At 45.4% G+C, this 24,312-nt stretch overlaps 1 protein-coding gene across 12 annotated transcripts in view; it reads left to right on the top strand.

Moving 5' to 3' along the window:
• Positions 1 to 24,312, top strand: part of LOC149353747 (uncharacterized) — a 62,111-nt gene that overhangs the window by 27,776 nt on the left and 10,023 nt on the right. For 10 of the 12 annotated variants that reach the window (XM_089582764.1, XM_089582772.1, XM_089582774.1 and 7 more), the window contains exons 7-13: positions 2,708 to 2,893; positions 6,137 to 6,195; positions 9,830 to 9,850; positions 15,589 to 15,607; positions 17,718 to 17,923; positions 18,805 to 18,873; positions 22,566 to 22,711. In XM_089582764.1, the coding sequence (XP_089438890.1) occupies positions 2,708 to 2,893; positions 6,137 to 6,195; positions 9,830 to 9,850; positions 15,589 to 15,607; positions 17,718 to 17,923; positions 18,805 to 18,873; positions 22,566 to 22,711 (706 nt within the window). The remainder of the gene's footprint in view (positions 1 to 2,707; positions 2,894 to 6,136; positions 6,196 to 9,829; positions 9,851 to 15,588; positions 15,608 to 17,717; positions 17,924 to 18,804; positions 18,874 to 22,565; positions 22,712 to 24,312) is intronic. The other 2 variants (XM_089582771.1, XM_089582776.1) reach the window with 1 other exon arrangement.

The raw sequence follows: 24,312 nt of genomic DNA, 5'->3' as shown, positions 1-24,312 counted from the left end.
CATTAAGAGCTACTCTAGCCATGTAAAATTTTGTTGCAGTTGGCCTGTAAAAGGTATGGTTATGCTGCTTACCTATTTTTTGTCGTGTTATTATATCGGCTGTCAACTACAGCGAACACTCAACAACTACTCAACATTTAACAATTGCTATAAAGTACTGAACATCCACCCACGCTCGAATAAGCACTCACTGTCCCTTTAACGCAGTAGTGTTAAAAGTCCCGTGTCATAGAAAAGCCAGCGTCATTGCCGGCGTCGTTGGCCATGGGTGGAAAATCCACAAAAAATCCTCAAGAGAAGCAAATAGGTGGCAGGTGGGCCACATAGGTCGTGTGGCCTTGTGACGTCATACTCCATCTCACAAGTTGTTTGCATCGCTGTGAAGGCTGCAGCAGTCTGAGCCAGTGAGAATGCTGTGCACTGCAAAACGTGTTCCTCTATGCCTCTCAGCCCGCAACTGGTGGCTCCATCCTGGGGAATGATAGAGCACCAGTGTCCAGCTGCCGTGCGCAGGAGACTCGGCCAACTTGGCGGATGCCATGTGTACAAATGTCGGTGCACCACTTCTCAGCAATCCTCTGCAGTTCTGTGATCATGCAGTCTTTCTCTGCTAATTTAACCAGTGAACGAAACCCTCGCTCTACTTTCAAAACACCATCCTGAACTACCATTTCAATTACTGCAATAATTGTTTGGAAAATACTCACAGCACTACTCAAATATTCGAAGGTCTATTTGTTGTCTTCCTTGGCCCTGATTGGATGAGAGAACTCTACCTTTCACCGTGCTGTAAGCAACTTGTGAGAAGTATAACAAGTGCCTCTCTCATGATTATCTTCAAATTTTTGGTGGGCGCTTCTCTGTATTTAATGGTAGCTTTGTTTCAAGTTGTTTCCTGGAAAATTGTCCTGTATATTTAGAAATACAGGTCATATTTTTTCACCTGTCCCACATTCATGTGGCCAGCTGTTGATTATGCTCAACTGTCACTCTGCGTTGTGTGTTTTCTTTTAAAATGCAACCAGAAGTAGCTGAGGAAAGCAGTGGCAGTGGGTGGACCATAGGCTATCTCTGCCTGTTAGCAGGAGGTGTGGTACAAAAAGTGGTATTGTGTAAATTCTTAAGGCCATTAACTGAGTGCCGCATGCGTGTATACTTGTTTATGTGGCCTGCTGTTGCCTCGAGGGGGCATCTGGCAGTCTTTGCCATAGGTAGAGAGGCTGGGTGTTGAAACTATATACCAGTGGCAGTTACTGCCCATCATTCAGTAGTTGTAAAGAGTTATCATCAGTCTAGGTGCTGATGCCTGCAGAAGATTTCAGTGCACGGAAGCCACGGAAAAGCAAATTTCTTTGCTCTCGTGAGGTGTAGCTTGATGCTGTGCAGGTCACGCAGGGAAGTGCAGAGCAAATCCTTCAGTTCATGTGTGGGCATGTGTACATCAATGCGCTATCAGTGGGAGAAGTAAATTGGCCACGGAAGTGGATTTAAAATTTTATTTCTTGAGACCTGGCATATAGCAGTGACAGTATACTCTGTCACTTGTCACTAGAGCCAAGCATGGTGGACTGCTCTTGTCGTGCTCGTCGTTTTCTGACTGCAATGTTAAACTGTACTGCAGTAAAATGTTAGTCGTTTTCATGGTCTGTTTACTTTTCATGCCTATAGCACAAATGGTTGTGGTAAGGCTTGAAGTTCAAATCATGTTTTGCAGTACTTTATGAGTGAGCTTGAATTCTGGTCGATCCCGGATATATATCTAATTTGAAGGGCATCGCGAAATAGTTTGATATATCAGCAACAGATACGCCTATCTGTAGCCTAGAAGCAAGAATAGGGTGCACCCTTGTTGGCAACGTGCTTATTGCAGCAACTTGAAGCCTGCTGGCACACTGGCAAGGCACTGCTTGCTGGGCTTAGCCTTCTTCTCATCTAAGCCACAGTGGACAATGCTTAACAACTAACCACCGCCTATCATAATAGGTGTAATTCTGTTACTGGTACACTATAATACAAATAATCTCCCATTCAGATTAAGTGCTTGTCCATGTCACTTTGTTGTGTTTGTGTCGACGCTTCTTCGGTCCGTATCAAGATTAAGGTACAGTTGCTTTCTGCAACACCTTAACAGTGAAAGCACGCAGGACCGCTGCTAGACTTCCGTCAGTTAGGTTGGCTTCAATGAGTGACAGGCTTTGCTCTGAATGCTACCTTTTCTGCAAAACAGCGGTTTTGCGTGGAAAATGAGTACAAGGGGCCGAAGGCTACCCTTATGCACACCCCACGGTCACCTCACAGTGCTAGCACTGGGAGAAGATGTGCTGGGCCGTGCAGCTGACCTAGCTCAGTGTGCAAAAATTGATCACTGGAGCGCCGTAAAAAAAGTGCCACTTGCAAGGGCACCACGCGCCGTTTGATATATTGAATGTTTTGGCGAACAAGAATTCGATAAATGCGAACCATAGTGCAAATGCTTTTGCAGAGGCTTTTCAAGGGGATGTTCTAAATGTTCAATATAAACAATAATTTGATCTATCCAGGATCATCTGTATTTGTATTTGACTGTGATACATTTTTTTTTTTTTCAAATGCTGAGAGGTGTATGAAGCGCAGTGGTTGGCATGGCAAGGTCTCTGGTTCGGTGCAGAAACCTGGGCTTAAAATTTCGCGTTGGCACCTTCCTACAAGTTCTGCATTGGTGATGCAGGGTGCATCGACAGGTGTGACGGTTTCGACAGCTCAGCGAGTGCTGATACCAGCAACAGCTACATCAGTGCGGCCATCGCTGCCAGGTGGACAGCTGGGCAGCCTGCCCACTGCCACCCTCATCTCGGCTACAGGGGGACCCATGCAGAATGCCTTTGTGGTGGTTCCCGCCCAGTATGTGGCCCAGGTAGGCACCAACATGATAGCCGTTGCTTGTTGCGACTTAGCTCCACTGCAGTGCTGCCAAGCATTAAAGAAGCAGGAACGCTGCTCTGGTGCACAAAGATTTTTCTGGTGAGCCTTGTCTGGCCGTGCATGCTAGACTGCAGGCCGCCGATTGTTTAAGACAGACTGGCCGTGCCTGCCAAGAAATAGTGCTGGCATGCAAAAAACTGCCCAGAATCTTAATAAGTGTGCAACTCCTTCAGTTCAAAAGGTGCATTGGTGCACAAGTGCAGCTCTCTTGCACAAAGCTTTGTTTTTTTTTTTCAGCTTCACAAATGGAGTAACTCAAGCTGGAACTGTTGGAGTCCGGTTTTTGGGAAGTTTAGCACTGCTTTTTGTAGTGCCTACATAGCTCAGTTTCCTTAGTTGCACCTATTTCAATCCAAACTTTGTGCATTTGAATAAGAAAAGCTAACGTTGATAATCTGTTCTGCCCTGTGGAGCGTGTTGGCTTGTCATGTAACAGGTGAAATGGCATGTTGGAAATAACAGAAAAATATGTGCCTATATAGCCTTCGTGTTTTCTCCTCGATTTTTCGGCACTTTTTACGCTAGTTCAAGGTGTCCTGCCAGTGCAGTGCCAGTTCTTGTGGTGTGAGTGTAGCCTGGCACTAACGCTCTTAGTGGCAGCAGCCAAATTGGGCACAGGAGTGCAGAAACATTTGTCTGCTGCAGCCATGTGTGGGTGTTTGTCGCGTGGTTCAAGATGTGTGTGGTATTGTTCTTGCTGTATTGTGCATTTGTTTGAAGTGGCACATCTCTGTAACAAAGTCTGTATGCAGAAGCGCGGGAAGTGCATTCATGCGGATCTGTTTATGGTGGGAGCGGCCGCTGATGTACCACCGCTCACTGCTCGTGGTGTGTACCGCGTGACTGGAGATCACGGTGTTGGCGGTGTGCGGGTCGTACACCACCGCGCACTGCTCGTGGCGCTATGTGCATGCAGTGCAGCGGTGCGGGAAAGTGTTCAGAACGTCTGAAATTCTGCACATTGTACACAATGCACTTTGGCTAGGGAATTTTACACAATTCATATCCCGAAATTTGTATAAACTGTGATTATATCGAGATTCTACTGAAATGATATACCTCATCACTTTAAAGTGGAAAAATTTGGTGTCTGGTAATGTACTCTACTTCCACACTGGCTGATTGTAATGTGGTGCTACGAGTTATGTGTGTTACTATTTCTTCTTCTGATTGTGTGTGCAACATAATTCTTGTTCCTTAAAACTTGAACAAGTGTTACTTGAAGTAATTCCATGTATGAAACTGGTTCCATGAGCCCTCACCAAGTCTGATGCGTCTGGAGATTTGCTGTTAACGTCGTACCTCGTGACTCCGACTCTTGTCTTTACAGAATGGTGTGCAGTGTGGTAGCTCTGCATTAGGACCTGAACCAAAACAGTACCAAGTTACTTAACTGTTGTCTGTTCATGTCGCCTCCTAATGGCGCCTAAAAATGTGTCCTGAGAGCTTAACCTACCGTATTTACTCGCATAATAGGCGCACTTTTTTTCCAGAAAATCCGGCTCAGAGTTCGGGATGCGCCAATTACATGGGGTAAAATTTCTGGAAATTTTTCAACTCGCAAAATTGAACATACTGCATAAACGCACCCGTGTACGGGCTGCACCCTGTTTTCCTGAAGGAAATATATGAAAAAAAAAAAAATCTGTGTAAGGGCCGCACCCAAACTTTCCACGACCCACGCGGGAACAGCCTTCAAAATGCATGTGCCGTGGCCTCCGCGATCAGCACCGGCTGCAGGCAGCGGGCGCTTGATGGCGTAGGCCACGCACGCGCACAGGAGTTTCCAGGCGCCGCTCACGGAGGGCGCCCGAGGCCAAGCTCATCATCATCAACTCTTTCCTCTGCCGCGAGCTTTTGCTATCCATATCGGCATCACCAGCTCCAGTTTTTTTGTGGCTGTTAAAGTGCCGGGCTTTGTGGTTGCGTGTTACCGAGCATTGCTTTTTTAGCACGGCGGGCAAGCACCTGAATAGCTGCACGGCTGGGAGTTTGCTCTTGAACACGACAAGCGTGCGGCAGGCCAGAAATTCGACGTGGCCGGGAAGTGCGGCAGTTGCGACTGCGGCGTGCCTAAATTTTCGTACGCGACTCCCATCGCTGAGGTTTCCGGCTGGAGATGAAGCTTTCCAAACAGATGTTTAAAGTGAGCATCCCTGAAAACTGTGCGCGGCTGTTCCATGCGATGTCGTTGTACGTGCTGTCGGTCTGCAGCAGCTGCGACGGCAGCAGCACTAGTGAGGACTAGTAGTCAGTTCAGCAAAAACTTTGTTAAAATAAAGATTGGGGGGTGGGGGGAGGCGTTGGCTTGCAATCGTGTAAATACAGTATTGATCACAGTGCCAAGTTCGGGGTGCGCCTAGTATGCACGGAAATTAAAAAATCAGATTTTTCGCGACCAAACGGGGGATGCGCCTATTATGTGAGTAAATACGGTAATTGCTTCCACAGTTCCGTCTATGTTCCCCCCGCAGCATTCTGCACTGTCTTTTTGAGTGCTCAATGAGACCTGGGTTGCTTGAAACAATCAGCAATATCTAGTGCTACAAATGTTGCAGCAGAGAAAATTTTGTTTTATTTGGCTGTCAGAACCATGCGCACAGGATGTTGCATTTTTCGGTGTTGCAGTTTTTGATGTTTCAGTGTTGCATGTTGCATTTTGTGCGATGTTGCATTTTTCGTACTCCCAACGGCTCTCACTTCTTTTGCCCTGGGCTTTGCAGATGATGCATCTGCGTGATAGGCTCTGCTTCATGGCAAAATGATCCCATTCACAAGTCCCTAAACGCATTGGAGATGCGCTGCAGCTCCGTGCTTGTATCTGGGCAACACTGTCTCTTCAACAGTCTGTTCATCTAGATTTTTTTTTTCTCCACATAAATGTTTGTGAACCTAGTGGACAACTATTGCCATCGGTTGTAAAAGCTACTAACCAAAAGTAAGGAGCTTATTACGTGGCATCATCTGTAAATGTTTGCTGATAACAAACATTTTTTCTGGTGGATGGCGTTTTGCCCTCTTTTTCCATTGTGGCCCTTTCACTGCATCACCATCTTTGGAAGCGAGTGGGTTGAATGCCAGCATCTAACGTGCAGTTTGAGTGAGCTGCAAGACCTGGCAATGTTGACTGTCATTGATGACTGTATGCTCGTGCAATCAATGTTGTTGTTTTCAGGGCCGGCCAGTATTCGCTACCGGGCACCTGAAAGCTAAGCGGCCGAACCAATTTTATAGGTACATCAAACGGCCTTGAAGCCATGTGTGGCTTTGCTTTGGCCCTTCTTATTGCCTGTCGCACACGAAGGACTACCGCTATTTTGGTTGGGTGATATTCCTTACTAGTGCCGTTAGCTTTGCTGTTAACGTTTAGGAAAACCCAATGATTAAGGGTGTGTGACTATTCCAAATTTTGAATATGAATTGAATGTGTTTGTTATTCGGTTCATACTTGATTCCAGGAATTGATATTTGAGAATTTTCGAATAGTCGGCAGCGATGGAACACTGCTGTCTTCATAAATCCGCCTGTGGCAAAACCACAACTTCTGGGCAAATTATCCAGAGTTTGAGTTCAACGTGGCAGGAATACCAAGGCATCCTCTTTGTTTTCTTCTTCGTTGTCATTTATCACGTGGATTGGTCACATGCTAGGCTCTGGATCTTGTGTCAGATTTGCAGCTGGGGTTCCCCACGTACAGTAAAACTTCGTTGATACGTTTGCGGCTGCTGACCCGAAAGACACGGGTTCGATCCCAGCTGCAGCGGTCGAATTTCTATGCAGGCGAAATTCTAGAGGCCCATGTACTGTGCGATCGCAGTGAGAACCCCAGGTGGTCGAAATTTCCGGAGCCCTCCACTAAGACGTCCCTCATAGCCTGAGTCGCTTTGAGACTCCCATAAACCAAACCTAAAAACCTGATACGTTTGTGAAAAAAACAAAAAACATAATATCCGGAAAAAGACATTAACAAAACGGCCTAAAATTAAAAATTGGTACTGTTGAATGAGGTACGAAGATGCTTGTTGATAATTTCACTTCATAAAAATTTCAATTGGCATTCATGGTCACAAAGTTCGGTCCACATTTGCGTTGTCTTAAGTGCGGAACTGCAGCTCCCTTGGTGGCATTGGCGAAAGTAGCCGAAATCGTAATTTTTCGGATGTGTCACCCCCCCCGCCCCCCTTGCACCTAAGCACTGCAGGGAAGCCACCTACCTAGGTGGCTGACTGTTGCTGCATTCTTGCATTTCATGCTGTGTTCCCCGTACCCGGCCCACTCATATGTAAGCGTGTAGTTGTAGTTCTCAAATGCTTTGCCCCCTAGTGCTTAGGCTCCGCGAAGAAGCCGGTGCATTTTTCTTTATCATGTCACCTCCCGTAGTAAGGGCCCGCTCGTAGGTTAGTGCACTGTTTTTTTTTTTTGTGCTTCACCCTTTTGCACCAAACCACTGCAGAGAAGCCGCTATGGCGGGTGGCTGCCACTGCATTTCAGCTCGTGTCACGTGCCCCATATTCGGCCTACTTGTATGTTTGCACATGTGCGGTTGGTCGTTGAACGTATTATGCAACTAGAATTTGTGGAAATTTTAAATATAGTAGTTGGGAAACCGTGTGAACCGGGAACATATTAACAGGGAGACAAAAAAGTGAAACTCTCATTGGACATTTTTAGCATATGAACTGCAAACATATCAGCGAGGTTTTACTGAGTTACATAGATGAGAACAAGATGGCCGATCGCCCACCAGTGACAACATGAAAGCGTGCGTTTTTTTGTTTGGCCCTTCCGTGATGTGTCACATACGTGATGCCCACACCCATGGCACTCATCATGTTTCATTCACAACTCTCTAATGTGAACTCCGCCATCTCGTTTTAGTCAACTGTGTTGACCCCCCCCACGTCTGCGTTGTTCTTCAATGAAGAAGTATACATTTCTGTGTGCATCATTTTTTTTTTTTTCTAGGTATGGTGAGTCAATCAAGCTTTGTTTATTTGGGTTGCAGAGCATAAACTGTTGGTAAAATAAGGACATTTGCCCATTTATGTTTTTCGGAATTTTTACCAGTGTTCAGTATTTGATTTGTATTCCAAAATTTCAATATTCACACACCCCTGCTGATGACATTTACTGAAATCATGAGTTTTGGGAATCGATTTGAATTTCTTTTGTAACTGATTGTGTAGTCTCAATGAAAAAGCCTTAGCACTTAACAAAAGTTTGGAATGATGTGTAGAATTAGAAGAGCATATTCGTTTTACTTTTTGTGATTTTATGTAATGACCATTCATTTTGTTATGCCCCAAGAAATAACCTGTGTTGTTTCTTGCACTTTGTCTCCAAGTGCCGTGTCCCTTGAGTCCCACTGCTGTGTCACTGCGCTCCTTGGGAGGTTTGACATGCATTCACACCTTTATTTCACTCTTGGTACGGACAGGTTTATGGTTTTGGGAAGAAGCAGGTTGTTTTTCTCGCAATTATCGTAACACTCACCTCTGCTGTTCAGAAATTGCAATTGCAGTCAGAAATTGCAAAGGTTTGCATGAATGCGCTCACAAACATAGTGAATGAATGTGTGCAAAGAAGCATAATTCTTTTCATATGGCAGTGGTCTTCTTCAGTTTATGAGGCTTGGACTGCCGGCTAACAGAGGTTTCCTATCAAATGGAAAGTTGCACGATGGATCGGGGAGTTGTCTATTGGCAGTGGCAAGAGGATCGACCAGAAAGCAAGCTTCCCCGGCCACTGTCGCCACTATCTCCATAATTCTTTTCATATGGCACTGGTCTTCTTCAGTTTATGAGGCTTGGACTGCCGGCTAACAGAGGTTTCCTATCAAATGGAAAGTTGCACGATGGATCGGGGAGTTGTCTATTGGCAGTGGCAAGAGGATCGACCAGAAAGCAAGCTTCCCCGGCCACTGTCGCCACTATCTCCTTTTATGCATTGCATATTGCAATCACTCAGTTCAGCCCTTGGGCGCGGCCGGGCAGCCACCAAACCACATGGCGTGACGTCACGACAGCCGGAGGAAAAGCTGGGCCCCAACTCGCACGGTCGCGCGCGGCCGCAGCCACCACCTGACTCCCGCTAGGGGCGCTGCGCCGGCGCGTGACGTCACGGAGGAAAAGCTGCTGAGAAAATCGAGTGCCGCCAAGCAATACCTCACGCAAAAAGACCGCGCAATATGCAACGCATTCTTGGCTTAACCAAGCTAAGCCTGGGCATCTTTTTTGGTCTGCAGTGCACTTGCAAGTACAGTCAGCCTTGATGGCATGGCAAGTTTGATTTGCACACATTGGTTGCGAGGTTGACATCGGGGGTGGTACAGTGTGGTCAGGCAGCTCACATGGAAATGTACGTAGTTACAGTTAGCTATAACTTTTTGGATGGTTTCTGCTCAGGCAGACATGCTTGTTGCAGTGAATCGGTAATGTGCTGCCTAACATAGCTCCAGTTTTTCTCAGAGAAGGTCAGTATTCTCTTGATGCTTTCTAGAAGAGGTCTGAACTCTCGAAGCTTGAGACTGGCATGCAGCCACGTGATGCCTGCTTTGTCATTTGCACACTGTTCTTGCATGCGACTGGGTTGCCTCGTGCTTGGGAGCCTGATGCACTTGTTGTGACGTACTTACTTGGAGATGGAAGACATGATTGATAGCAGCTGAGAGTCTATTGGAGTGATGAGCTCAGGAAGTGTGGGGGAATAGCGTGGCAGCCACAGTTGGCCCTAAGCAGGAATGGTTGGAGGTTGTCGTAGAGGTCTTTGTGTGGTAGTAGATTCAGCTTGGCTGCTGCTGCTGCTGGTGATGATGACACTTAACTAATTGCACTTTTGTCTTTCGTTTGCTTTTTCACCGGTTTCCAAGCCACTGCCCATGTCCAGTGAAGTAAGTTGCATGCCCATGGCACTGTGCACCCTGTCTTGCTGTTTTTCTGACCTTTTTTTTTTTACTACATACACTATTGTGAAGGCACAGCAAATGATGGCACATGCATGTGGTTAGCGTTTCGCAAAAAGTTTTACAGAGCGCACCGATTTCTTCTGCCACTGTTCGGACAGTAACCAAATCCTGTACAGACTTACCTTTGGGTATACAGTGAAACCTCGCTACAGCAAACAAGTAAAAAATAGTAATGTGGTTCTCTATAGCCGAATTTCGTCAAAGATGCGGGCAACAGCAGCGCAGTTTAGTCATTGAAGAGACAACAAATCTGGCGATCCTTCCTAGAGAAACTGAGACGTTCTCCCAGGTTTTGGCGGCGTTTCGAAGACACTCGCTGATATTCCAAAGGCCGCAAAAGACCGAGTGCCCTGCAGTTAGGTTGGCTTCCTCGCACAGTATCGCAAGCGCAGGTTGAGCATTGGCTTAGGTGGCTTCCCCGCATCACAGCCGTGTCGCGTGGAAAGCGGTACATCAAAGTGAAAGCTATCGCCGTTTTCACCACCTCCGGGACAGCCGACATGAGCGCAGGATTGTTACTGCAGGCTTACAACCACCTGCGCTCTGCTTGCAGGGCGCTGTCTACGGATGCCAGAGGCGTGAACGCGTGCTGATTGCCAGACTGCAAATTCACACGCCGCCGTTGGCGAGTGCGAGATAAGAGTGTAGACCTTAGCGGAAATGCTTGCCGCATCACCACCAGTCACTTGTGCAGTGTGGTGAAGCCTGCCACCTGCATCCAAACGGGCACAGTTTTGCGCTGGGGAGTTCGGTATATTGGTCTCATGGCCAACTGCGTTCGATATATGAAATAGAAATTGCATGCGTTTGTCAAGAATATTTATGAAGAGTTCAAAATAGCCAATAATTCGTAATATATGTGTTCGTTGCATTGAGGTTTGACTGTATTTGCAGAACAGTTAATTGTATTAAATCTTTCCATATGAATTCACTGCCCAAAAACAATTGAGTTGTCTTTGCATTCATGCAACTAGTAATAATCCCACCACACAAGGAACCAAGGGAGAAAATTTGACAAGCAGTATATAGTGTCGTGTGTTCATAGACTGCGGCGCCACACATGTTGGTTGCATTTTTCTCTTGTTTTTGATTTTTGCTTGCCAGAAACAACTGGTTCATTGGGTGGGGGGAACACGCAGCTGAAGGCAACATTACTGTTTGATTATGGCATTTATTTCATATAACTACAGCAGATTGTTCACATTAGGTGCAGAGTAGGTGTGATCATAGTTTGCTCAGTAGAAATTTGTCCTGTATGCCATTGTCACAACCTTAGTTTTCAAAATCCAGCAGACAAAAAAATTTTTTGAATGCCTTTACAGAAAAATTTGGTCATGTAGCAACAAGCTCATGCAAGCTGATCATGTAAATTGCAAACTAAGTTATAGGTCATTCACCTTTATTGCTTGTGGACTACCTTCCAGCCACTATATGTGAGCACCTGTTGAATCCCAAGGATTGAGGAATAGTGAACTGATGGTGACATGCATTTACAGGAGAGCTTTGTTCAGCTATATATCTGGCAATCACCACTCTGTTTGCTTTAAACACTGCATTTAATGCCTTCTCCAGTGTGCTTGAAATAAATTATGCAGCAAAGAAGCTGGACTGCTGAAAATATCAGGAGGATGGTCCGTCATGACGTACACAACCTGAACAATTGCTGGTTCTATTGCAGTTCAAGACTCCAGTTAAAGGCCGTATCTATACTTTCATCAAAAGGTGTAGATAAACAAATACAGTCGCCGACCGATTTTTCGGACTCTGCAGAGACCCGAAAAATGGTCCGAAAAATCCGTGAACTTAAAAAAAACTTTTCTGCGAAAAATCGGCTTTCAAAATTTGAAAATCGCCGCTCCCCATGTTCCGCCTTCAAGCGATATTAGCCTCTATCTGAGCCATAGCCATGCTCTAGTCATGTCTGCACCCTATCACATCATGGTACCAGACAGTGTGACGCGGCCGCAGTCATGCCGCGGATGAATGCACTCGCTGCGCGAAGCAAGGCCAGTCAGTTTGCATGGGGCAGTGGCGCTCGTGAAGACTGAGAGGTAACCCATGGGAAGACGCGAGCGGTAGCGAGCGCCTCTGAATGCAATTCCCCTCCCTACCTCTACTGCATTTGCTGCCCCGCATCACGGGGGGCGCCGTCCAAGCTGTGGCGGACGCTGCAGCTGTCCCATTGTCCCGTTGTACCGTTTTAAATTCAATCGCATGCTCTTTGTAGGCCATCTCGAAGGCAACGGAGAGCATCCCTGTTAATGGTTGCGTCGGTGCGGGGCGTGGGAGCCCCGCATGCGAGGAACCTCTCAACACAGTTGCTGGGTGGAGACTGGGGGTTTATTACCGTAGAGGGAGAGAGAGAGAGAGAGACAGAGAGAGGGAGGGCGAGTGTACAAGAAAGCACTTTCGCCGCTGTGGGAATGCAGACGGTCACGGCAAGGAAATGGGGAATGCGCCAGTCGACGGGGCCATGGGGATCAGACGTCGTCGGGGGAGACAGACGCCTGCCTGCTTTTGTGGGGGATGGCCGGCCCGCGCTTGTTTCTTGGAAGCGGGCGGCGGGTATGCGCGGAGGAGGCAAGGGCTGCTGGAGCGGCCTTGAGTCGCAAAGGTCGACGAACACGACAATCCCATTATCTCGAATGGCAACGATGGAGAACAAATAGCCAAGCCTATCCAAGCCAGTCCGGTTGCGCCTGCCGATTCCATTTAAATCAAAGATGGCGCCTTTCACGGTGGCGGGGATCGGTCTGGTTGCGACAGTGATGCCCACTCGCGTCTATATTATGCCGAAATAACGAACTTTCGGTTGAAAAACGACCTCCACAATATTTTTGGCGTCTATTTTAGTCCGAAAATTCTAACTTTTAGACTCCACAAAGTCTGAAATATCGGTCTGAAAATGTACTTGTTCCTATGGGATGCGTAACGGTTCCTCAGTGAAATCCGAAATATCGCGCAAGTCCGAATTATTGGAGTCCGAAAAATCGGTTGGCTACTGTATGAGTATAATGAAACCACAGAATAAACAGCTGTCACAAGGGGTGAATACCACATGCACAAACACACATGCATAGACGCAGTACTGGCTAGCAGATAATGTGACGCATAATGTACACAAAGTACAGTTCTTCATCCTCCTTCAGGTGGTGGCTTTGCTTGGTCACGTGGCCAATACCATAGTTAGCATCATAGTCTGATGGTGAATTCCAGTGATTGAATCAGAACACATTCTTTTCTCCTTCTCTGTAGCTGGGAATGCATGTTCATGTGGCTGCAAGGTTGAAAACTTTTGGGGGTGAATTTTATCCAGTTTGCCCCACATCCACCTATCTATGAAATTTGAGGCCCTGCATTGAGTTGACCAACTGGACACGTGCTCTCACCCATGAAGCAAAAAGAGAGAATGCTGTTTTCAATCAACAGATAGAATTCAACATCAGCGTATAGGAAGGTGTTTGCTGTGCGTGCTCTCCCGCTGAGCCGCTGTGGTAGCTCAGTGGTTATGGCACTCAGCTGCTGACCCGAAACATGCGGGTTCAATCCTGGCCGCGGCGGTTGCATTTCGATGAGGCGAAATGCTAGACTCTTGTGTACTGTGCGATGGCAGTGCATGGAACCCCAGGTGGTTGAAATTTCCAGAGCCCTCTGCTGCGGCATCCCTAATAGCCTGGGTTGCTTTGGGACGTTGAACTCCATGAAACCCAACTGATTTCTTGGTGTGGATCATAGAGACTACTCTATGCTGCCATTCATTTCAAAATGATGGCCCGTCCTTTTCAGTAGGGATGTTACGAGTTTGGCTCAACTGGCGGGAAGATTTTTAAATCCAGTTTTCTCGCCAATAAATTCGTCTTTTGCTGCTGGAAAAGTGTCAAAAACATAGCCAGAAAGATTCAGAGAATCGATTTTTACTGAGACCCAAAATTAGATAGCACTGTACATCTCTTGTCATGTTGGTGTCCATGCATGCTCTGCATGTGTCGAGCACGAGTGGTAGTTTCGACCAATGATTTCTTGGTCTAGGGATGTCACCTAGCGTAGCAGGTCATCACGCCCCGCCCTATCAAACTTGTGTCAATAAAATTTTATCCTACCTACCTACCTACCTGTGTAAGTAACAAAAGTGGCACACATGCTGGGTTTTTCTATGCTTCTGGGCAGCGTTTCTCAGCGTGCCTGGGAGAACAGAATATGATGTAGCGGCCCTTGCAGCTCACAGTGTGGGACTGATAAACGAAGAGGCTCTTATCCACTGCTGCTGCTGTCATTTGCAAATGTGCCTTCACCATTCTGCTGCATGTTGTTTGTCTGATGGTGTGGTGTGGTGTGGATGGTGTGGTGGAGATGTTAAATTGTAGGAGCATGAACCACTGTGAAAAGCATGATTGCAGACGCACACGGCAAACCACTTTCACATACGGCAAATCACTTTCTATGGGAGCAGCAGAACAATTTGCAATGTCTAAACATCCAGCTTCTTACGAGCAGATTGCATCATTCCTCTTATGGATAGGGATTGTGGAAATTGTATGTGGAGAATGAACATTCGCTTATTTAAAGAATTTAGGTTTAAAGGAGTGGTACCCATAATTGCACTGAGTATGTAGTTGCTCTTCTGACAGTGCAAATATCTTGGAAACTGTAAACAGTGTGATAACTTATGTAGTATTAATCTCCTTTTTTGTCCCCCTTTTTGATTTAGCTAATGGCACAAATTATGAAGCAGTAGAATTATGAAGCTGAAGGTCAAATTTAAGGGATTACAGTTTGCTTTCCTTGTGTTCATTAGATAGAAATTGTCCTTGTGTTACCGTATATCGCTGCATATAAGTGCTTTCCTTGTGTTCATTAGATAGAAATTGTCCTTGTGTTACCGTATATTGCCGCATGTAAGTTGACTCTGAATAAAAGTCGATCCCTTAACCCACGACTCGTGCCGGCAAAAAAAAAAAAAAAAAAGTTCGAAATATAAGTTGACACACACCACCCTATTCCCTGCTGCTCCTGCAATTACGTAGCTTCCTGCACAATGGTGTCGTGCCACGCACGGAGTTCAAAACGGTCTATTCTTAACAACTCAGTTGCCAAGCCACTAGTCGGCTAATGGAGCCGCATCCTCCCTTCTACACTTTCGGATGGCCCTGTTGACTAGCCTGGTAAGCGGCAAAGCATACTGCAAACGGTCCTGTGGTGTTTGATTGTGATGCGGCACACGCTCGGGGGTTACCAGAAGTTTGCGCTCGCACTATCTACCGCTTGTCCGAGAAAGCGACTGCCAGTGCGAGTGAGCCGGTTAACGGTGTGCAATTCAAATTTTCGTTGGATTAACCAACCCGCATATGAATCAACAATTTATATTGATGTATTGAGCTTCGTATATTCTGCCGTCAATGGGCATTGACACGGGGCGTGTACTACCCATGGCTTGGCCGAAATTGCTGTAGACCGCTCATTAGGTTGGCTCAGCCAATTTCAAGTCTTCTTATATGCGGCCATATGCTGTAGTTTCTTACTTGTCACTTGTGTGCATGTGTGTTTTGGGTGTTGTCTGCATGCGATAATTGTAAATAAGTCCTTGTTGCATCTAAGTTTATTAGTCTTTGTGCACTTTTCACTCCTGCTTTCTTTGAATAACATCTTTGTTTATTTCCCCCTAGGCGGAGCACTGATATGCGAGTAAGCATTTCACAATTTTTATTTGTGTGTTCTTGCTTGCTGTATCGGATACAATGTTCCAAGGTGGCAAGTGTAGCCACCGAGTATATCGCATCATAAACAGAGGGCTGCCTCGTATCGACTGACATGTTCCGTGTGGTTCCAGAAGCACGCGCATGTAGTGAGAAAGCCTGTGACAGGTGGAGTGTGAGTAACTGAAGTTTTGATTTGTTTGCAAATAGCATAAGCTATTCAGTTCGATTTGCCCCTGTAGTTTTACTTTGTGAAGTGTGCTAATGTCTCAAATATTTGGACATTATGAATTTCACTGTTCACCTAAACTTGTGGCCAAACATCACAGTGGTTCCCATTGATGCTGCAAGTTGATTTTACAGCACCTCTCATCTGTCACATCATTTTCTCAATGTGCCACCTTCTTTCCACATTCATAGCCACCCTCTCATTTGCCCATGTGCTCTGCACGTCTCCAAGGTTGCTGAAAAGTTGGCTTCTCCTAGCAGCGAGCCAGTCTGACGGTGAAGGTCTCTGTAGCTACCTAGAGGAACAGGAAAAAAAAAGAGATCACATTATATTTTCAACTTGGTCCCGAATACAGTCACCGATTGATTTTTCGGACTTGTCAAGATCCCAAAAATAGTTCGATTAACTAACAGGCCAAAAAATCCGCGAACGTGATAAAAAAAATTTGTTTGCTGCAAAAAAACAGCTTCAAAGATCGCAAACTTCGCCATTTCCCACATTCCGTTTGCAAGCATTATGAGATAGTATTTGAGCCAGAGTCATGCTTTTGTCATGCCTGCGCCATCTCACGTCATTAATGCCAGGCTGTGCAATGTGGCCACTATAGTCAGATACAACTTCAAGAACGAAGCGGCTTTTCCCCATCAAAGGACCCCCCTCCAGCCACTAGCGTCGGCCGATTCTCATTGTCCTGCTAGCGTGACAATGCAGGGAGTGGCAGATGAAAGGGGATAGTCCTCTCGGTCCACATTCGGGGATAGACCCCTCTCTCCATTGTGGCACCGCTCCCTGCACTGTCACACTAGCAGGGTCACGAGAATCGGCCGACGCCATTGGCTGGGAGGGCGTCCTTTGATGGGGAAAAGCCGCTCCGTTCTTAAGTTGTATCCGACTATAGTCATGCTGCTAGTGTGCCGCAGTGCATGCCCTGTGCCACTACGCATGCCGTGCGAAGCAAAAAGGGAGTCTGTTTCCCTGGACAGCGATGGTTGCGAAGATGAGAGGGGGAAGAAGTGACTGCCTCCCTCTGCATCCTTCCGTCCCCCGCATCCTCTCGCACCCACAATAAGCTGTGGCAGCTGCGGCTGCTTGCCCGTTAATACTGCGATCGTGCTCGCGTGTACAACAACAGTCTACTTATCTTTTTCTGAGATTTTTTTAATACTGAACAGATACTCGATATTTGATGGCATTTTTTTTTTTTCATATGTGCATTCGATTCGTATTAGAAAATTTCAATGTTCGCACGCCCCTACTGATAAGTGAATATTCCTTCTACTTCACTCTGCGCTGGTCTTTGAGGTGGAGGTCTACTGCAGCATACGGTGCAGCACTTGTCTGCATGCACCGCATCTCCTGTGTGCCACATTGTGTGTGCCTGGTCTTGGCTTCAGTGATGGACCGTGTTGCTGCAGCGAAGGATGCCACCAACTCCATCGTTAACGCAGTGAAAGAAATTTGTCGCAGTGCTGCTGTAAAAAAATTGAAACAAGAAGCGAACAAGTGGTAACATATTTTTGGAAGGAGTTGTATGCCATGTGGTTCATTTTGCCCTTTTTTTTTTCCTTTTGTTGTAAATGAAATTTTTCAGGCGCGTTTTGCTGCAGCTCCTGTGAACTTGGTTTTAGCGCAACGCAGCAGTGCCCACTGATTGTACGGATCAGGTGGTGTCATCAGTAACAATTGGCAAATCTACACCCTGTGGTTTTTTAGACGCATGTATCAGTGAGGTTGTTGACAGGTTTCTTTTTTCTTATTTTCGCGGGCGGTAGTTTTTCGAATTATTGTTTTATTGAATGTTCGTGCGGTCGTTACAAGCATATCATTACCCGTGTGAAACTCTACAGCAGCTGTCGTTCACTGGTCGCAGTTCCAGCAAGGCACGCAGCCATCGCCTGCCTCTTCAACTGGCACATCACGAGTGATGTTTCAGACCGGAAGCCTCCTGAGCAGCCCAGGAGGATTTGTGCCCATTGCAGCCGCCACTGCTCCTACCACGGCCAGCGTCTCGGCTGGGCCTGACCACAGGGAACCACCAGTGGCTACCGTCCCACCGGCCAAGGCTCATGTCAATGGGTATGTGCAGGTTTCTTCCCCCTTTGTCTTGGAAGTGGCTTGTGCCTCATAGTTAAAAGCTAAGAGAAAGCTTAAGGGGGGACCCTGGTCTTGAAAAGAAAATTTTATTAATCTAGTTATAGTTATGAAATTTTCAGGCCACATGTATTTTTGTGCGCTGATTTTAGATATGTCATTTAATTTTGTGTAAAACAATTCCTTGAGCACTTGTGCAATTTTTATGCAAGTATCTTGCGGAAAGTTTTGAAGAAAATTTGCTGCAGGAAACTTGCTGAAATGCATGCCATTGGGTTCTCTTGACACCAAGGAATGCAATAAGGCTAGAATTGTCATCCTGGCTATCATAGAACTTGAGTTATAGGGTACTGAAGCTGCCAATTCAGAAACAGGAATACACGCTTTTCTTCTCATTTCTGAAGCGGCAACTTCAAAACCCTATAACTCAGGTTCTATGATAGCCAGGATGATAATTTTATCCTTATTGCATTCCTTGGTGTCAAGAGAACCCAATGGCATGCATTTCAGCGAGTTTCCTGCAGCAAGTTTTCTGCAAAACTTTCTGCAAAATACTTGCATAAAAATTGCACAAGTGCTCAAGGAATTGTTTTATAGGAAATTAAATGACATATCTAGAATCAGCGCACAAAAATACATGTGGTCTGAAAATTTCATAACTGTGACTTCATAAAAATTTTTTTTTTCAAGTCCAGGGTACCCCCTTAATAGCTGAACCTTGCTGCTTTGAAGTTTTTTCACATGTGTGGTGGTGTATTCGCGTATGAAAGAGTACCACAGGGCCAATTCGCGCATTTTGTTTTGGTAGGAAAATATTCTGGTTGTGTTAGCCTGTCAGATAAAAAAAACCGTGTCATTTTTTTCAGGACGCCTTGTGAGGATAATTCAAGGCCCCGGAAGCCTTGTAACTGCACCAAATCCCAATGCCTGAAATTGTGAGTAACCCTCCATATTTTGCTTTTCTTGTCGGAACCAGGGCTGAATCCTGCCTTGTTGACAGAAGCATCATGATGCGCAGAAACTAGTTTTCTTTAATATTAACAGCTCATTAGTATGCTGCCACCTGCTGTATTGAGTCACTGAGCGTTTGAGTTCTGTTATTTCTACAACTCTGCCGCTGTCTCATTATCAACGTGATTGCGTGTCCAGGGTTCCACATCTTTTCTAGACCACATCAGTAAGACCAAAGAGTGTGCCATCAGCTTGAGTTAATTGCTCATTCTTGCCAAGCTTGTCTACAGAAATTGCCTAGCCTATCAGCCAATGTGCATTTGAATCCAAAATGGCGGTTTTTACGGCACTGACGACACCAAAGACTTGTCTGTTTATAGCAGCAATGTTTGCTCATATCTACTTTATGAACTGCGCAGAGTCTGAAATATAGTAGAACCCTGCTGTAGTAAAATTGGATATATAGTAAAGTGAAACTGCGGTCCCATTTCGCCTTCTGTAGACGCTTATACAGTTGAACCCCGTAACGAAGTTGAAGGGGCCCGGTGATTACTTCGTTATAGCCGTAACTTCATTATAGCCCATTCTGACTGAGCATCCAAGGGGAATTGTCATTCCTTCGTTATATCCATTATTTCGTTATAAAAAGTTTCATTGTAACGAGGTTCGACTGTAGTAAAGATTTTTTTCAAAGAAACAGCTATAGTAAAGATCGTTGGGCCGTGGTGACTAGTTCCTACGGAATGATGACATTGTGGCATGCGCGAAGTCTAGGATCGCGAGGCCGACATTTGGAGGCAAATAAATACCAAAAATGAGAAAACGGCACACACTGAATAGCTTCACCTTGAAAGGAGAAGCCAACTTTTTGAATGCCTTGGAGCTGTGAGGGAAAGCATGCGGTGCGCACGGGAAAAAAAAAAGTAAGGTTGTCTCTGAATGTAAAAAGAAGGTGGCTCGGGTCGCTGAGAAAGGAGACAGTAAAAGTGCAGTGAGGAATAGGAAAGGCAAGAAAAGGGCCAACGTTCACGGCACAGAGAAGTGCAAAGTATGAAGCAGCGGCGGCAAGAAGTGGACACGGCGAAACCGTGTGGGCAGTTTTGCCATGCTTTACTGTGTTATTGCGTTTCTTAACTGTTGCCTCTTAAATGTCTCTGAGGCTATGGAAGACGACGCTGTGTTCATGCAAGCTTTGGTTTTTCACATGAAATCAAACTCTCGTTGCATTCACGGCCACGTTCTATTTATGCAAATGCGGTACTTCCACAAGATGTGAACGAAATCGAAGGCTAACATAGAATGTGATAACTGAAAATAAACAGTTATCACATAAAGGGACAACAAGAGCAGGATGAGAGGCATTTCTGAGTATTGTTTATGGACCAACAATTTTTATTTAGTAAGTAGCCACTTAATTGCCGTGGAGCATCTTCAGAGCCATGCCACCACCAACAGCTGATATAGTAGAAATCCTGATATAGGAAAGATTTTTGCTGGCCTGAGTTACTTTACTGTGGAGGGTTTCTATTGTATTGGTTATGAACATGTACACGTTGTTTGAAACGCGAAAATTACAAATAAAGCCTAAATGCAGAGCAGTCTAAGCATGCAGCCTTGAACTGAAGAACGTGCTTTGCAATTTCCTGCGTTACCTGCACAGTGCACCCCTTGGTGCCCGGCCATGCCCGGCCACGGCGTTTTGAAAACTTTTGTGGCCACCTGTACATGTTCCTATGGGTTTCACTAAAGTCCAATATCTCTCACAAGTCTGAATTATCAGAGTCCAAAGAATCGGTCGGCTACTATAAATAGATAATGGTTGTAGACACAGAAATATGTGTGAATTTCAACCCGTATTTTTCACGTAAATATAATCAAGGTTAAAATTTGTGGGGATAGGCTTTGATTCCTTGACCACCGTGCCATCAAAAATTGCACATGGCTTGAACCTTGTTGACAGAAGGTTCTAATGCGAAAGCATTATATGGCTCTCTCGTGTTCAGCAAAAAGTGTGTGCAATTTTGTCCGCACTGTTACGTTGTTCTCTGAAGATAAATGTGTCATGTTAAAAATTTGGTTGTTGAGGTGTAATTATTACGTACTTAAAGGTGCACTGAAGAGGAATCTGAACTCGTCTTTTTGCCACGGGTACTTCATCTACACGCTCCGAGCATTCTTAGAAACTTTGACTTATTGCCCTGTGTGGCCGATTTCCCTAATTGAATCGGATTAATGTCCGGCTCCTGCCTTTTTTTTTTTTAATTCTCCGCGTATGGTGGGCGGAGTCGACCAACGTGTGAAGTGCCTTTCAGCCAGCTCCGTGGAGGCTTTGCTTTCGCTTTATTTTGTTTTTTAGGTTTCCGTGAATAGTTTCATTTGCAGATAATATTGCTACAAAATAAGCTCGCAGAAATAAAAATAAGCGCGGGCTATTTGCTACTACGGATTCCTACGTATTACTCCGCCGATGGCAGAGCAGCAAGCCTCCATGGAGCTGGCTGAAAGGCACTCCACGCGTTGGTCGACTCCGCCCACTGTACGCGGAGAATTTAAAAAAAAAGGCGGGAGCCGGACGTTAATCCGATTTAATTAGGGAAATCGGCCACACAGAGCAATAAATCCGAGTTTCTAAGAATGCTCGGAACGTGTAGGTTGAGTTCCCGCAGCAAAAAGACAAGTTCAGATTACTTTTCATTGCACCTTTAAAGGTGATAAAAATAAAAAAAAAACACACTTAGACAACAAAATAGCCATGGACGTTGATATAGTACATGGACTTCAGAACAGCCACGCACGTTGATATAGTACGGGGACGTTTTGCTTTCGCATTGCTCCATGCGGGTCGCCGCAGTGATCTAAAAATATATAAATAAATATTTAAAACATAAACATCAAAAATTAAAAAAATAAAAACAAAGAATGACCAAAAAATGGAGGGAGAAAAAGAGCACAGGGAAATGCTTTCGCATTTCTGCTCTTAAGCAGACTTGAGTGCAATCCTGTAATTTTTTTGGTGCAGGAAATTGTCTTTGGAATTGCACGGTTGCCAACGTCTGCCAAAATTGTTGCCTGCAGTGTGCAGCTCGGCAGATGGATGACTGCCAGCACACGCAAAAAGGCGATGCAAGAAGGCAATGTAATAAGAGACTAATTACTTATTAGCGTTCACTCAAGCACAGTCGAAGAAAGACTACAGAGGAAAGCTGTACAGCTTCCAGAGAAAGTTTGTAGTCGAAGAAAAATTCGTTATGGTCCAGGGATTGAAACCGATATCACCACCTGTCTGGGACAGTTACTCTGCCATCTGAGCTAACCAGGACGGCTAGCAGGTGGCAGGGCAAGGCCAAATTGATCACCAACTCATTGTGGGAATGGAGCTGGCCCTATGTGTTTTGAGGCAGTCCTGCAGGATGGAGTAAATGGCTGCACTTGAGTGAGTGCTAATGAATAATTACTCCCTTATTACAGATTTACTTCGCCTTAGGTGATTTCCTTAAAATGCATTAGAGAAAGGTGATAATTGTGCAAGAAGGGTCCAATCCCTACAGTCTAAGACAGTCTTAGAATAGTGTATTTTATGAGGCTGGTTATACGTTCCCTACAGCCTGAGATAGACAGGCTGTAGCTTTACATCTGTTTGCCTGAAATACTAAGGCCCTTTGTGTCTTCGTTACAGGTACTGTGACTGTTTTGCCAATGGGGAATTCTGCCATAGTTGCAATTGCAACAATTGCTTTAACAACCTGGACCATGAAGAAGAACGTCAAAAGGCCATTGGAGCCTGTCTTGAGAGGAATCCCCATGCGTTTCGTCCAAAAATAGGTGGGTGCTGGCATTACCGGAGCAAAACCACAAATATCCAAACAATCTTTTGCTCAAAATGCTGTCTCCTTTGCCTTCACGGCTTCATCAGCCAAATTTGTAGTAATTATCTACTTAAGTAGCATAACGAGTTCACTTGCAAATAAATGCACCCTTGCATTAGTCATCTGCTTGTCTGAAAACTTCCAATTTTCTGCTGTGTAAAGTTTACCCACGTAATTAGTGCACCTCCCAAATTAGCAACAGATTTTTTTTTTACAGAAATGTGCGTCTATTTTTCAAGTAAATGTGGCATGAGGTACCATGTGTTAACTCGCCATGAGCGCGGGCATGAGATGGAAGCTGTACTTTTATGAAAACGCGCTGTTTTGCCGTGAACGCTGGCTCGAAATTAGCCACAAGGCTTGTTATAAATTAATATTACGGCTCAAATATTAATCGAGGGGATGAGAATTATCAGAAGTGCACCTTACTATATGATCTAGGACTAAATGTGATTTGCTTTATGGACATCTACACATATAAATAGTAATGTAGAACTATTTCACCATGCAAGCTTAGCTAAATGCTTTAGAACAACTTAAAATATGGGTGAAAGGCACTGATGTCATTACTTAACCGGCAGTCTCTGACTGGTTGTACGCTTTAAAAAAGGTTATCTATAATGCATTGGTTTCCTAATATGGTAAAGCCACATTAATTGGGATCTCAGGGGACTGAAAGAAAGTCTGAATTATCTGAAGTTCCGATAGTCGAATGGCTACAAAGAAAGCTTTGAGAAAACAGTTTTGCAGTGCAGCAGATTGATCTGATTTAAAGGTTAGCAATGGTTTTCTGTTTTTAGTGAAAATTGCATGGCAGTGGTGATTATTCGCAATTCCCTCATGGTGTACTGCATGCTCACTGTCGTAATTATCATATCGGAACTGCTGCGAAATAGTAAGGCCTTGCGTGGCGTCCTTCACAGGTGCGACGCAGTAGCTGTGGAGCCACCACACAATGAGCAGCTCTTGATGACTTTGCATTTTTGGCACACACGACCGTGCGGAGGGAGGTGAAGGGAACACACATTTGACCCAGAACAGCGCGATGCCTAAAAAGGAGAAAAGACCGGTGAAACGTCAGTCAGCGTCTGAACCGGCGCGCAGCTGGCCTTGGCTCCCTGATGCATGGTTGATAGCCCACATTGTTGTGGGCTTGTAGCGAAGCTCAGAAAACAAAACTATAAAGCTATAGGGTGACTGCGATCGACCCAGCCCCCATTTGGACCGCAGTTGAATTCACTAGTTGGAGGGGCCGAATTGCGCACGCAGTGCCACACGTCTGGCGCATCCGACCTCTGCCGCCGCTTATTGGCGCACCGGGACCAAAAAGCTTGAATTAAGCCAATTTAAGAGAATCTGCGGTACAAATTAAGCGGCTTTAAAATGCATTGAAGATACAGCCAGCCAACCAAAATTTTGGCATTTGTTTGATTTAACCAAAAGTTCTAATTATTTGAATTTGAAGTATCGCTAGTCTACTGTGTTCTAAAAGCGAGGAAAGCTTGGCACTTTCACAAAATGCTGGGTGCACTTGCCTAACTTTGTTGAATTTAGGCA

Source organism: Amblyomma mixtum, chromosome 3, assembly GCF_055824585.1.
Source record: "Amblyomma mixtum isolate Tamu chromosome 3, ASM5582458v1, whole genome shotgun sequence".
NCBI lineage: Eukaryota > Metazoa > Arthropoda > Arachnida > Ixodida > Ixodidae > Amblyomma > Amblyomma mixtum.
Note: the sequence above shows the minus strand (reverse complement) of the source record. Positions and strands in the feature narration are given on the sequence as shown.